Source organism: Zootermopsis nevadensis, unplaced genomic scaffold, assembly GCF_977971745.1.
Source record: "Zootermopsis nevadensis isolate Lab colony 2312 unplaced genomic scaffold, Znev_1.0 Znev_ptg000030l, whole genome shotgun sequence".
Taxonomy (NCBI): domain Eukaryota; kingdom Metazoa; phylum Arthropoda; class Insecta; order Blattodea; family Termopsidae; genus Zootermopsis; species Zootermopsis nevadensis.
This window is the reverse complement of record NW_028259162.1, coordinates 676,072-691,134: the sequence shown is the minus strand read 5'-3', so window position 1 is coordinate 691,134 and position 15,063 is coordinate 676,072. Positions and strand designations below refer to the sequence as shown.

At 42.9% G+C, this 15,063-nt stretch overlaps 1 protein-coding gene across 4 annotated transcripts in view; it reads right to left on the bottom strand.

Moving 5' to 3' along the window:
• The window catches only part of LOC110827809 (tachykinin-like peptides receptor 99D), a 140,275-nt gene that overhangs the window by 58,455 nt on the left and 66,757 nt on the right, over positions 1-15,063 (bottom strand). For all 4 annotated transcript variants that reach the window (XR_015537957.1, XM_087359046.1, XM_087359044.1 and 1 more), the window contains exon 4: positions 7,716-9,101. Coding sequence is in view for 3 of the 4 variants with exons in the window: in XM_087359046.1 (XP_087215172.1) it covers positions 7,716-8,125 (410 nt within the window). In the remaining variant the exon portion in view is untranslated. The remainder of the gene's footprint in view (positions 1-7,715; positions 9,102-15,063) is intronic.

The window sequence follows — 15,063 nt, the reverse complement described above, 5'->3', positions numbered from 1 at the left end:
TTAAAGGCAAAAAGATAATGTCATTTTGTACGATTTCCAGAAGACAAGATGAAAATCGAGCGGATCAAATTCTTTACTCAACTCAGGCGACACGAGTCTTCAAAAACATGAGAAGTTAAGACAAGGCGACACATTTTGGGTTTACTATTTCAGCCTTTGTTTCCACGCAAGAAACACAACACATACCGAACTACACGTTTCAAATAATTTGCACTACGCAAACTTTGATCTATTGAACTCATCCAGTTAGATCCACAGGAAATGTGCCAGTCTTGCACACAGCCGAGTCACACCATCTTCTCGTCTCGTAATCGAAAATTCCTGAGATTCTTTATGCTCTGGCGTGAGCGCTACACGTTCGAGAGCTGCGTGTCTCTTTTAATTTCACCACACACGAAAACCTTTCAGCGTGTACACTCCAGGAATGTGGTATTCCGGCGCATTTAAATAATCGCATGACACAGGAGGACGGAGGAGGAGGAGGGCAAGCGCTCGCCTCAATAAACACCGAACGGGCTCTGCCGAGGATAATTAATGAACTCTAATGCACACACAGCACGATGAAGCAATTCTTTTTTTGAGATTCGAAGATAGAAAAGAATCTTACATAAGCACTTCGAGTGCTCATAAAATCTCTCTGAAACTTCAATGCTCACATCACAGAAGCCAGACAATGGATCTGATTTTTGTCCATCTGAATTCTGTTCACATCTGCCAACATCACCCCCTCCCCCAATCCGTCACGTGTGCTACATGACCCGCCCATCTCTTTCCTCCTGGTTTAATTATTCTAACAATATTAGGTGAAGAGTACTTACTCATCAATGTAATTTTCTCTAGGCTCTTGTGACTTCCACGCCCATCCTGGCAACATCTTCAACATCTATTCATTAACTACTCTGTATAAAGCAGGGACACTAACAAACCTAATTAATGAATTGACTAAATATGACAATATTTTACTGTATCAAATAACATTAATAAATTTCGGTATTTATAACGCCAACCAATAAAAATACTGCGATATTTTTCTCGACTCTGCTACTGAATTGTCGATAGGAAGTATATCGATTGCTAGAGCGATTCATTTCCTAAAAGCCGACCCAGTTTCATGTCAGACAACAGACGAACCGTGAACAGGTATTGTTTCGACTTGAATAATGAGGCACTTTTCTTTCCTACGAGATTGAAAGCCTCCGAGCTCAAGTTCTGCGCCGATACGCGCCTCTTCTTATTATGTACGGTCTGTTTATCCACCGATCCCCACGAAAACATTTCATCCTGAACCCGGCCATAACACAGTCTTAGAAGTTACTGTCTAGCTAATTAACTTTATAACTATCGACCAAAGCGAATAGCTAATTTCCTGGCGACCTAACCGCAGATAACAAAGGCCAATCTTGTTCCCGAAGTTGAGCCACTTCTTACTCTAAACAGCTATTTATCAACCTAACATCAACTGTTGTCAGTCAAATTCTTCCAGTATATCCCATTACAATTTTTTTTTTAATTTCTTGTTTCCAAAACCCGTGAGACTACATAACTCCATGAAGCAAAGTCCTGCTTAAAAATGTAACAGTCTTTGAGACATTAAAACAACTCCCGAACCGGAATGTTCATTACCGCGTTCAAAAAATCCCGCTCGAGACTGAGGCCCTGTGTAACATTTTCTGACACGCCAATATCGTTTTCTTTACGTTGGTGAATTGTTTACCCCCCTCCCGACCCCCCCAAGCTTCATGAGCACTCCCTGGAGACTATTCAATGTTTTTGCTACGACGCACAATTATTAATAGAGCACAGAGTTCAAGCTGAATTCATGTTGATGTCCACACTCCACAAAAATACCACTGCAGCCTTGTCAGATACACGAAGGTTCATAGAACCATCATCATGTTTGTCCCACTGATTTAATTTGCCACGAGAAATGAATTCGCAATGGCCTCTGGCAGAATCATGTTCTTTATGGTTACCATTCGGCTTTAAAGGATTTCAGGTACAGACAGCAACGGACAAGGGCGAACACGAACGCGAAATCACGAGAAATATTGTAAAAATTGACTCTCATATTCGGGACGTTGGGTCTCGAGAAACATCACAGCTGGACATCTGACTGTTTGGGAGAAAAACGAGTAGAGACGATTTCTCGGTTTCCATTACACACTGCCCGCGTAAAACAAGCCACGTCGTGTAAATTTCATGACGCCTCACTTAGCTGATGACGAGGTCCCGTCGATCATAACCGGAAATAATTACATTACTCTGAACAAATACCGGAGGCATTTCCTCTGCTGCTTGTTTGTTTGTTTGTTTAGTGCATGCGAGGGGAAAATACACACAGACACGACCCGGGAGCAGAGGGTCAACACACCTCGTGACAGGAGAAGAAATTATATGCCGAAAGCTGAGGTTTCTTCTTTTGATTTATTTATTTATGGTTTAATAACGACGCTGTCAGCAGCTCAGACGGCAATATTCTGGGCTGCGTCTCAGATACGGTCCAGTGACTCTGGCTTTATTAACGTGGGATGGGGGCCTTTATAAAAGATGATGCTCCTCGCGTAGCCAGTCGGTCAGCGACGCGAACTGTCTCGACCGGAAGATAAACGTACCTCCTGCCTGTTCGAGGAACACCCACTGTCTCGGTTACAGTAACTCCGTCAGACGATTTCGGAAGCCGGAAGCACAAAAATAGAAAACCGACGCCCGTGAAACTGTCAGGGTCGCTCGTAAGGACGTCTTAAGGGAGAAATCAGATCAGGACGAGTTCTCGAACGACACACCCAGGAGGCGTTGAAGACGTTTGAACACTTCGTTTTAGGTTATAAGTCTGACATCCGCAGAACAGAGCGAGTTCAGTTTGACCTTCACTGGAAAATTTAAATCGGCTGCGACAGTATTACTGAACAGGACAGGCAAAACCGATACTGCTATTACCTTCAGCGCAGTCCCGAATAAATTCCCTTAAAGTTCATTTGATACACGCCCATACAAGAACACCTCAAGTGTTTTATATATAAAGGTCTAGGTTTTGTGTTGCGTGCCACTTTCCTGTAAGATGAATTACTCAGAAATTCAAAGAAAAAGTTTCAGTCGGAAAACCCAAATGTAGAACAAATGGTTCGAAACATTACACAATATAAATCTTTGCAACACGCAAACTAATAAGATTCTCTTATTTTGAAGATACTCAAAATATAATCGCATGTATTCACACCTTGACTTGTGTGCCAGAGAATTAAAGGGGTGGGTTCGGGGGTATCGAATGCCACTGCTCTGCGATGTATCAAGCAAGCTACAGAGGCGAGACTCTGTTCCCTTCATATGCATGCAAGGAACACAACCAAAGGAACAATACGAAATAAAGCAGTATGCAATAGCGCACACTCATTTCTACTTACAAGTACAGCTGTAACAAGTAATGTTGTACGTCGGGTGAATATTTATGCAAGTTATGGTAAATATCTAGGCTGGGCTGTCGAGTGGTGTATTCCAGAACGTGAAGTATCCCTCCCCACACCCCGCCCGCGTTCAAACATTCACCCACGCAACATGTTTTGCAAGGAACAAATACATTTCGAAACATAAGCGATGCAAATTTCATGTCACGTCAGCAGATGTAAGAGTCGTTTCTTTCTTTAACAGAATATTATAGCTTTCCGTTGTTTTTTCTCTTCAGAAAGTGAATTGTGGCAAGGAACACGTTCATCGATCGGGAAGTTCACTGTCTGCACCGTCTGTGTCAGCCCTCTGAGGCGCATACAGTCTGACACGGCGCCCAAGAGGAAATTCTGTTGCCCCAACCGGGAATCGAAACACGGACCCAGCGCCCTTCTCGATCCTCCGAGGTCAAAATATTGCGACATGAGCAAAGACCACAGATCCAGCCGAAGCAGTAGCTTGAAGAATGTCCCTGCGTGTTTACATGGCCACATTCAGCATTTAACGTAATCAGCCGGCATTAGCAGCTCTGCTCTGTTTGTTCAGCTGCCGTGTCCCTTAAAACGCATTTCTGTTACTATTCGTCAGCGAAGTTGGACACAGAAGTTCAGACGAATCTTCTTGCTATTAGGTCATCAGCTCAGATTGAAGGAAAACAAATCCCTGCGACTTCTGAGTTAAACAAATCGGGCTTTATGACTAGAACTCGACTTTTCTTTTCTCGCAGCTTGCATTTTAAGCAAAGATTAACGACAAACTAAAAGAATATTTAATAAAACTCCGCGTTGTTCAAACAGTTCACATAATACCGTCGAGATAATCAGGTACAGCACTAAAATTGGGAATATGTATCACATTTTAGGCAGTAAGACACACACTCACAAAGTTTGGTTCTTAACCGTTCCTGACAGTCTGAAGAACCCGGAATCAGATGGCAAGACTATTTCTGTGTTGAAAATCATAATTACGCTGTGCGAAGGGCTTTTGTGACGACGGTGATGAAACTTCAGTGCTGTGATTGGCCGAGTAACTCTCGGTTGAAACAAGAGAGTGACGATAAACTCTGGAAAGTAATTTTGGAACGAGAAGTTCCTTCAAACGCTTCTATCCACATACAAAGACTATTTATTATAAAAACAAATTCAGCAACAGACTCGTACAAATACTAGCCAACAAAACATTGTTTTTGTTGTGTGTGTCTTCCCTACTTGAAAATTATCAGACTGGTTCTATTCCTGAAAGACATATCTTTGATACTGTCACATGACACGCACAAACACTTCGAGATGCTGTTATGCCACGCAACACAGAATACTTGTTAATTCTGAGAATGACATGGCCTCAATCAACGAGCGCGTATGTTTTTGATAATTAAAACAAAAGTTACACTCACACACCTGAACGTTAACTTTCCTTGTACTTCATAATCTGTCTGTCAAGACTGACGTAATTAATAATAAGCTTACAGAGAAGTGTTTTCAAAGCGGTGTGGGTGTTTGTTTAGACGATCAATATCAATTAGTCGTGGAAGACAAAATAACACACAAAAGAGTCATTAGTTTCCACATCGTGAGGGCTTCAATGAAAATTATTCGTCGGTTCTGGCGGAAGGCAAGACGCAGTGTTATGGTGTCTCTTGCATAAACTTTACAGCAGTAGCAACGCTCTGAATAATAAAACGCAGTACAACAGAATAATTTTGGATCTCGGATGTAAATTGTACTGTCTTCTGACATACTCGTTCCGCCTTAAGTACGATCTCACTTCCAACTCGTGTTGTTCATGCTACAGAGCCCACTCGTTCAGATAAGATACACGCCAGCTTTATCTTACAAGATGCCAGAGATGTGGCAGCATGCCGGCCGAAGGCGAAGGTCAGACTGGTCACGTGTTTGTACCTTCACGTGCATTATATTTTAATGACGTATAACACAGCTCAATAAACGAAGCGATATTCCTGGTCGTAGTTTCAATATAATGTATTTCATTACAACTTTTTAAAAACTACCACGCAAAATAATGTTACAGGAAAGAAACTATCTGTTCACAGCAACGTCTGTTTTAAATTCTGACACATACCACAGAAAGTGCGTCGGTTAACAAGAGTTTTTGTAGCGACAAATTACGAAAACAAATGATGCACAAGTTGGAATAAAATTCTCTAAAGCTCATCGCCTGATTCAAACTGCTATAATTTCGGGAGGTTAAAAACGCCAACTCGAATATCAAGATGCCTATCATCCAGGCACAAGACTAACAATTACACCTTAAATGCCTAAGGAATTAAGCAAACTGAAGCTCAAGGTAGAGAGAGTGAGAGAGCCCTTACAAACAACGGTGCATCAATCACTTTGAGAAATGAATCTGCAATATTGTGAAGTGGATAAATGTTGTGCGCGCGTGTGAGAGTGTATATACAACAAGGAACATATTCCAGGCTTTCTTTTCAACTGCTGGAAGTAAGTTTTTGTACGACGTCTTAATTAACGGATGCTGGAAATTCATACCGAAGTAAAACACGTTTTGCACTTCATATGAAAAGAGGAACTGAGATTTTGTTTTCGTCTTTCAAATGGAAAATACACACGTACTTGAAGTTGCACATTAAAATCTTTTCTGTGGAAAACTCTTCTGTCTTACCAAACCCTCCTTTTTTACAGACGTTTAATATTTAGCAATGTAATTGTCTGGTTTCGTGGGTTTTAAACCAACCTCATTTCTTTGTACGTCACACGCACGTAGAAACACGCTGTGTTATTCTTAACTTCGACATGAGGAAGTTACTGACACGAAATTGAAAAAGCTGCTTGATGGAGTATCCATGAGTGAAGGGAAGATAAAAATGCAGGTTTCGTCTGTATCTCAGACAGATGGCCTGCCACGTCACATACAGGAAGGTGCAAACCTCTGGATACATTGGAAATAAAAACACGTAAGAATGTGTTTATTCCCAACGACGTCCCACTTAATATAACCACATTTCATGTCTGCCCTTACAAATATCCTCACAAGCACATAGACACTTTTACTGTCGGTATTCAAAATAGCCGCAGACCACGAACTTTGCAGCCTCGGCTGGCCAGTGAGTCCTAACTTTCGAATCAACCAGTATCATATATATATATATATATATATATATATATATATATGACTTACTTTCTTTTTAAAACAGAGCGTATACGTATCAATGCAAATGTTCCGCTGTAATTCATCTGTGTAGTTGGAGCCTGCTTAAACGCGAAGAGCAAATGGACTTCCATTAATTAAAAGCAGCCGCTACACGGCAGCATTCTTAACCCAGACACAGAACAAGCGCTTCACTGGATCTAAGCACTCTCGTCAATCCACCATCAAATTGAATTTCATTACATTTTCCATGGAATTCAAGCTAAAGCCGAGAATAAAATTTTGCTGCTCCAAACAGGATTGCGAAGACCAACATCGGTTTCGTTTGCTGCAAAGCAGCGAAAATTTCTAACCAACTAACCAGCTGGCTTACCGAACCCGAAGGTTCATCACCGAATTAACGTAAGCCCTCCACCGGACCCTGTCCTGGGCCAACACAATCCAGTCTCCTTCAACTCCTATCTCCCATAGATCCCGCCTGAGATTATCCTCCCATCTACGTCTAGGTCTCCCCAGAGGTCTCTTCCCCTCAGGCTTCCCAAATAGTGGACCCAACCAACCAGATGGCTAACGGAACCCGAAGGTTCATCACCGAATTAACGTAAGCCCTCCACCGGACCCTGTCCTGGGCCAACAAAATCCAGTCTCCTTCAACTCCTATCTCCCATAGATCCCGCCAGAGATTATCCTCCCATCTACGTCTAGGTCTCCCCAGAGGTCTATTCCCCTCAGGCTTCCCAAATAGTGGACCCAACCAACCAGATGGCTTACGGAACCCGAAGGTTCATCACCGAATTAACGTAAGCCCTCCACCGGACCCTGTCCTGGGCCAACAAAATCCAGTCTCCTTCAACTCCTATCTCCCATAGATCCCGCCAGAGATTATCCTCCCATCTACGTCTAGGTCTCCCCAGAGGTCTCTTCCCTTCAGGTTTCCCAACCAATACCCGGTGCACACCTCTTGTCCCATCCATGCGCGCTACATGCCCAGCCCATCTCATTCTTCTCGACTTAATCACCCTGACAATACTGGGGGAGGAGTACAGATTTTTTAAGCTCGTCATTACGCAGTTTTCTCCACGCCCCATCGTCTTCTCTCCGAGGCCTAAATGTCTGAAACCGAGTAATGGCGAGAGCCACTCACTCACCTGTCGATGGAGATTGCCATGAGCGTGAAGACGGAGGCGCAGATGGACAGCACCGCGACGAACTGGCTGATCTTGCAGTACAGGGTTCCGAAGGGCCAGTGGCTGTTCAGCATGTACGTGTAGTTGAAGGTGACGTTCAGGGCGGACACCATAGCGTCCGCGACGGACAGGTTCACCAGGAAGTAATTGGTAACTGTGCGCATCCTCTTGTTGGCCAGAACTATCCAGATGACGATGAGGTTGCCGCCCGTGGCCACCACGACCATGCCAGCGAACAGCAGTGACCATAACGCTTGCCGCCACAGAGGCAGGATGAACTGGTTGTGGTCTTCCTGTGTCACGTTGTAGTTTAAGGAGTAGGACTCGTTTGGCCACAAGGTGGTTGTAAAGTTCTCCAGACTTTCGTTCATTTTAGCAAATATTAATTCTCCTCACTCTCTGAAGTTGTTAGTATTGTCTTTACGGCAAGTTTCAGTGCTGACGCGTAATATTCATTTTATAAACGTCATGTTCTATCCAAAATTTCAGTATGAATTACGTTTGCACGTATATACTTTAAATGTGAAAATTCCTGCACTCCCAGATACGAAATTCATGTTAAAAGCACCACATTTACGTCTTTTAAAAATAATTTCTTTTGCTGCCCGAATATCTCTGATTATTCTTTCTTTTCGCATAAAATATTTGGATATGGTACGACACCTTATAAACACACATTCCAAATGATGAATTAAGAGTTCACAAATTATCGGTTACTTCGTATGTGACAACACCAAGTCCCAGACACGTCAATGAATACCGAGGTAAAATTTTCAACAGTCACAAACCGTTTCTAAAAAACGGGGTCGTATTTTGGAAAAATACAAACCAACATTCTTACAGATATTAGCGTTTCACTTTAAAATGCCTGTCTATCAACACTCATTCCACCACAAGCCTAAGACCTGACGGTGTACACACGAATCCGCAATCCGCAATGCCTTGTCTCCTCCACACACTTCTGTCGTGGTGTGCCTCAGGTCTCTTCGACAACCAAGGTCCTTCAGACGACGGTAAACAATAATCACACAGCAAGTCATAACTGACGCATATGTAGGGCGCATCACACAGTAATTTACCAGAAACAAATTAACAGTCTGAGACTTGCTCTGCCATGAGAAGGAGATAAGGCCTGATCAAGGCCTCCTCAGATTATCCTCTTCAAACACGAGCTGTATCTAATCTGGCCTTCTTCTCAGATCGACAAATCTGCAGTTGATATTTCTTTAAAATCGTCCACTATCAGAGAAGGCAATAATTCTCTTAATCTCGTTGCTTAGAAACTCGATGTTCTCTTGTCTGTCCACGGGGTCGCCTTACCGGTTCAGCCATCACAATGGCGGACATCTGAAACGATAAGAAGTCTGTGTTAATAATTTTCAACAAGATGAATGTTCCATCAATTTTCTTTCGTGGCTTTAAACTACTCTGTACCAAAGGCGGGTTTTTTTTAAAGGTCTCACGAGGTGAGATTAAAATAATTTAAGAAAAATCTGGAAGGATTCATACCAGATTAATCTATTAAAAATAGGCCGGCGTTTTGTCAGTCTTTAAACGTAACGAAATGCACATTCCAAGAAAATTATTCTGTATATTGTATCAGCCTGTGTGTCTGTAAGCTCAAACTTTCTACCGCGGAGACCTCCGCCATGTTGTTGCTACTGATTGTAGGAACTGGGCGGTTCTACTTCGGTTTCCTCTCTTGACAGATATACTTTCCACGACGTGGGTCCTGACTATACACCGCAGTATTTAAGACTCTGTGGGACGGTTTTCTGCCTGGCACCCTGTACGTCACTGCGCCACTGCGCATTTGGTTTCACGGACGTCGCTTCTAACAGAATGGACAGTTCTCTCGTGGTCCGATTCATCTCATAATAACCAGAGTGCGCATCCATAAGCATCAGCAATGCGTCCGACTACTTAACACCAATTAACACAGACTTTATTCAGAAGCTTACAGTCGCTCAGCTAGTCAATATATGAGATCCAAACGTTCATTGCCGTGCTCACAAGAGTCCGCCGAATTCAGTTCACATCACATATCTTTATTATCCGTGATAATACCCACATTGCACCTTTACCACTCCTACGTTTATCAACTTGTCCCTTTCGTTGAGATTTCCGGATTAAAATTTTGTATTCACTTCTCATTTCTCAAATTGATGCTGAATCCCCCGTCTATCTTCTCGCCCTTTATTTGGTGACCCAAACTCTCTTCCGCCAAGAACTGAAATGATTAATCGTCTAATATTAATACTGAAAGCTCTAATTCCACTTATGACGAGGTAACATCACTGTCTGGAGTCACTAATAATATTCTAATCTCTGGGTTTAGAGCAAGATCCAGAACGGATCTAGGCAGCAGGAAGTATAGCCAGACAGTGCGCGATCACGTAATGCCCCAGGCAGCATAGACAACTTACGAAAAAATAATGTCCTCGAAATAAACAATAATTTTTCAGACGCTTAATTATTCTCTTACACGAAAGGCGAAGGGTTGCCATGGCATCCAGCTGTCCGCTCTGATGAGTTATGTCGACAGCGTTGAGACAGGCCAGAAAATCGCACTCACGCATGGCCGTAGTAAGGGATACTCAACTGTGTTCTAAACTCTCGAATGCTTCCTGAGGTGGCCCCCACATCCGATCCTATTCAATCTCTTTGAGCAAAGTGAAAGGCTTTCCTTTTGCAAATCCTTTCTTCGCAAATGCCTTACTTCCCCTGAAGCTCGTTCTTCAGTTGCATCAAGTCTCGGCTTCTCAGTTCGTTTTATTCCCACATCGAAAGCGGCTTAAGAGACTCAAATGGGCTAATTCTATAACGCCAAGAAGGTAGAGAACAGAGGTACGCGTCTGAGCCAAGAGTCAGACAAAGAGATTGCCACTGCAAACCTCGGATGCTGTTCGGCTCCAACTCAGCTACTATACAAATATTAAACATGAGAAAATGTTCCACTGCACGGATGTCGACATGGCATTTACATGCCTTCTTAACGATACCCCCAAAGGGCCCATTTTCAAATTATTGTTTATTTCCGCAAGAAATGCCCTTTTAAAGATGTTCGTTAAAATATTCTCATAAAATATGTATTTCACGAATAAATAGATATTTGAAGGGCATATAAAGCGCATGGCGAGGATGAGAAATGATTAGAAAATTATAGCTGGAATGCCAAAGGAGAGACTACCACTCGGAAGATGGATGGATGATAATATTAAAGTGGATCTTAATGAAAGACGGCGTGGTCTGGATTCATCTGGCGCAGTATACGGAACCAATGGTGGATTCTCGTAAACATGGTAATGAACTTTCGGGAATATCTTGACAAGCTTGGTGTACTCTTAGGTTCTCAAAGACTAATACTTTTCTCGAGTAAAAACCACGTCTTTCTCAATCTGTATTCCCGTGTACGACGTAAAATAACTTTGGCGATGTATTCAACACCTGTGCCTTTCAGTTTGAGAAAATTACCACAGGTACAAGGACCGCGGGGCTCAAAATTCGCTGCTGCACACGAGAGATAAACTTGCATGTCAAAAGCTTTCCATATCGCCGCAGTTCCTAGTTTCTGGCACAAGTTCCTTTGGCCGGCAGCTTCAAAGAGCTTTGTTTGTCAGCTGACCCAGACTTTCGGTATGATAACAGCGCTCTGCTTGTGTGCGAAGCCAGCTCCCCGTGTTGGTACAAGGAACCTCTAAATCTAATTTCAACGTTGCAGAAAAGTTCTGCGAGGTCTGCGTTTTACCCCACTACCAATAACAACTGTCACGAAGAACACGCGCGTGACACACGAGTGTTATACCTGAAACACGTGACATTCGGAAGCTGCCATCTTAAGCTGACATTTATTTGTGGGTTTATCCGGTATTTCTGGAGACAGTTAGGATTAAACTCGGGACCTTTTGAACAAAATTAAACTTTTTTAAAAAAAATCATTATACCACCGGTGTGCAGTGTAAGAACCGCGTTCGATACCGTAATACTATATTCTGGGGAAATTACGTCGTTAATCTAGATAATTAAACCGACTTATTAAAGGGAACATCTCGCAAATAGCTGAGCGACTAGTGTATCCTAAAGAATGGCTGTCCTCCATTGAGTTAGTTACTTAATTAATAATTTACTGTTTTAAAGAATGTCCACCAGGTGTCTACCAAGGATGAATCCATATTCAGATATTTCAGCTGCACTCAGTATAAAACAACTTTCAGACTGAAAATGGCTGTCTTGTGGGATGAGAGGTACTGACAACAAGGCGTGACCATATGAGCGTGAGGACCTTAGCTACGTCACTCATTTCCCGCCCCTAAAAGACAAATTGCTACGGATTCCATAAAAAACACGTTCTGTACTTATGCTGCAATTTATCTGAATTGTAATATTTCATCTCCCATAAAAAACAGGAATACGTAATTCTTCCTTCCTATCCGAACATCCCCAGATGACCATTTTTCTAACGGAACGTCAAGAGGGCGTATTTACTGCTTAAACTTTTCGCTGTGGGGGTTTGGGGGTTGGAAGGGACGCATGGATACTTCACCCCTGAGCTGAAGGTCCTAATGCGCGTCATATGAGGGCGACAGGTGGTGACATTCACACACGAATGACCGAGCAGTGGCGGCTAGTGTAAACTGGCAAACAATGCGAGAAGACAGGGCGGTTCATGGTAATCTAGGGTGCAGCTGAGGAAAGACACGAAACTGCACTCTTCCCCATAGTATCGAAATATTCTGCCTCTGGTTCGACTACTGTATCAGTTCAATCCAGGTCACAAATTCTTTACGCGATATTTCTTTTTAATATTGTAATACCACATTGTTCTGTATCTACCACGCGTTCCCCTTAAAAGGACCGGAGACCGCTTCCTGCGATATCCCTTCCATGTCGCAACTCACGATTCTACTCAGTCACTGCACCTGATGGGTAAGCGTCCATTTCTCAAGCTGTTTATTATCTCGGAGGCTGCAGGAAGGAACCAAGAATCACAACAGTTTGTCCAACAGAGTTAACATACGTGGGAACAAGTTAGGAATCTAAGATACCTCATATAAATAGACGCTGAAGTGGAGATATCTGCCTTAGTCACAGCAGATTTGCTTGGAAATTGTTTCAGATTTATTCCATGGCCAAGACATAAAACAATTGTAATTTTTCTGTTGAGGGGCAAATTTAATCTAAATCATATTTACGTCGAGCGTTCAGTTGCTAGGGAGAGGCGCAAATCACCACACAATGTTCGTTTAGAAAACGTTTTGCTGCTTATTATTACAAGGGCAAAAACTGAAGCTACCAACTACGTAAAAATCACGACACCAACAGAATCATCAAGAACAGGTCAACGCGGTTCGAACCACCCTGTACACTGGGAAAGAGAGCTTGGAATTCTGTGAATGGTATTTTAGCCTATCAACGGGAGTAACAAAACTTTGTCTGGAGTATTTCAGCACGGCCCGTCTGCAAATCCAGGCTGTGCAGCATTTCCGAAGCCTCGAACGGTCTTCAAAGTCCACCGAATTGACTTCATGGTCTAACGCCAAGTGCTCTTCAGAATGAAATAAATACAATAAGGTCTACGTAACACCGATCTCGCCACGGGCGTGGAATTTAGAATTTCTGTTTCGTATTCTTGTTCGAATGTCCCTCCAGATACGGGACACCTTGGCTGCCCTTGGTTAGGGGACACGCAATACGAGCGCGTCTCTCTCTCTTCGTCCATCACCTGAGAGCACGCAACTTCTGAATCGGACGCCTGAACTGTCAACACTGAAGATCAGTTCCTCAGCCAGTTCAATCAAAGCTCCCAAAACATGTGCCCACGAGAAATGTTTTCGTATTATCGCCAAATCTCGATCCTGGAATTTCAAAGAGTCAGTTTCCAGAATCTACCCTATGAGTTCTTAGTGGTTTCTTGTCCAGTGCGACAGTCATGGAGTCGGTGGGACGCCAGTACGATGCCTGCAGTATTAAGAACACTGTCTTCCAGTACAGCGATGCCTAGCCTTCGGTGTACTTCAAGTTGCTACCCCAAGAGAGGATGACTGGTTTCAGGGCACTTCTGAAGACAAAGTCTTCAGAATAAGAAGCATCTTTATTTAAAGTCGACTGGTAACAATATGTACCACCTTCTTTAACAGTCAGTAATTGTGTATTTAGTATTTACGAGGCTTGAATGATTCTCAGTGTAAACAGTGATTATTTCCTTAAACAGCGTTAACCAGTCGATCTTTGTAATGGTGAAGCGTAGTGTTTTCTTCGCGGTACGGACTGAATTCTTAAATGTAATTTAGACGAACTATGATTCTCACTGTAAACAGCGATTATTTCCTTAAACAGCGTTAACCATTCGATCTTTGTAATGGTGAAGTGTGGTGTTTTCTTCGCGGTACGGACTGAATTCTTAAATGTTACTTAGACGAGCTCCGGGCTTCGAAGTGTTAAACTGTGTGCGCCATAGAACTGACCCCGTTGTAATAACAGTTCCCGAAATGACCCCAAGAGCATTTACGTCCAAGAAAGGAAGTTCCAAAGCAGACACCAGCAGTTGTCAGCGTGCCAGGATGGATAAAAGCATTTATTTCAATTAGATAATAAAAGCAGTAACGAAATATGTAGCACTTGAGCTGATTTACAAGCTCTTCCGGCCGTCATTATTTACCTTGCAGATACAATTCATCGCAAAATGATCACCTACGGACCTTGTCAACGGAAACAGCAGAGCTGAATCACATCATTAAAGAGAAAATGGGAGAAGGGCGGGGAAAAACAGAAACAATGACACAAAATCAATTAGCGAAATGCCACACGACAGCTAAATTTCCCACAACAACGCTGTCATGTTCGAACTTTACCTATTTGGCTGTGACGGTATTTCACGAATCACTGAAAACGCTCGCAGACCCTGACATCTGTCCTGTACCTTGCTACGAATATCTGTTAGCTCCTGAGGCCTTCACGTGATGTGAATGTGTACGATGTGGAAACTGCAGAATTGTTTCTGAAGTGGCTGAAATCGGTTTGGACGTCTCTTGTTTATATCCAGAGTTTCTTAGCGTAGTAAGTAAGTGCATTCCCCGCTGAGCTTGACTGCGGTACAAGGAAATGGAACCATCGTGGCTTTCATGGCTCATAAATTTGGTAAACGGGACACAGAGACGAAAGAAAATGAAGATATGGAGGCTTGTGTCGTACTCCACGAGTCGGTGTGGACAAAAATGTATCGACCGGGGGTAGGCCTCGTCGGAGGCGCGCGGAGGTTGGACACAATTCGACGCTAATGTGTACAAGGACAAAATTGCATCTCCATCAC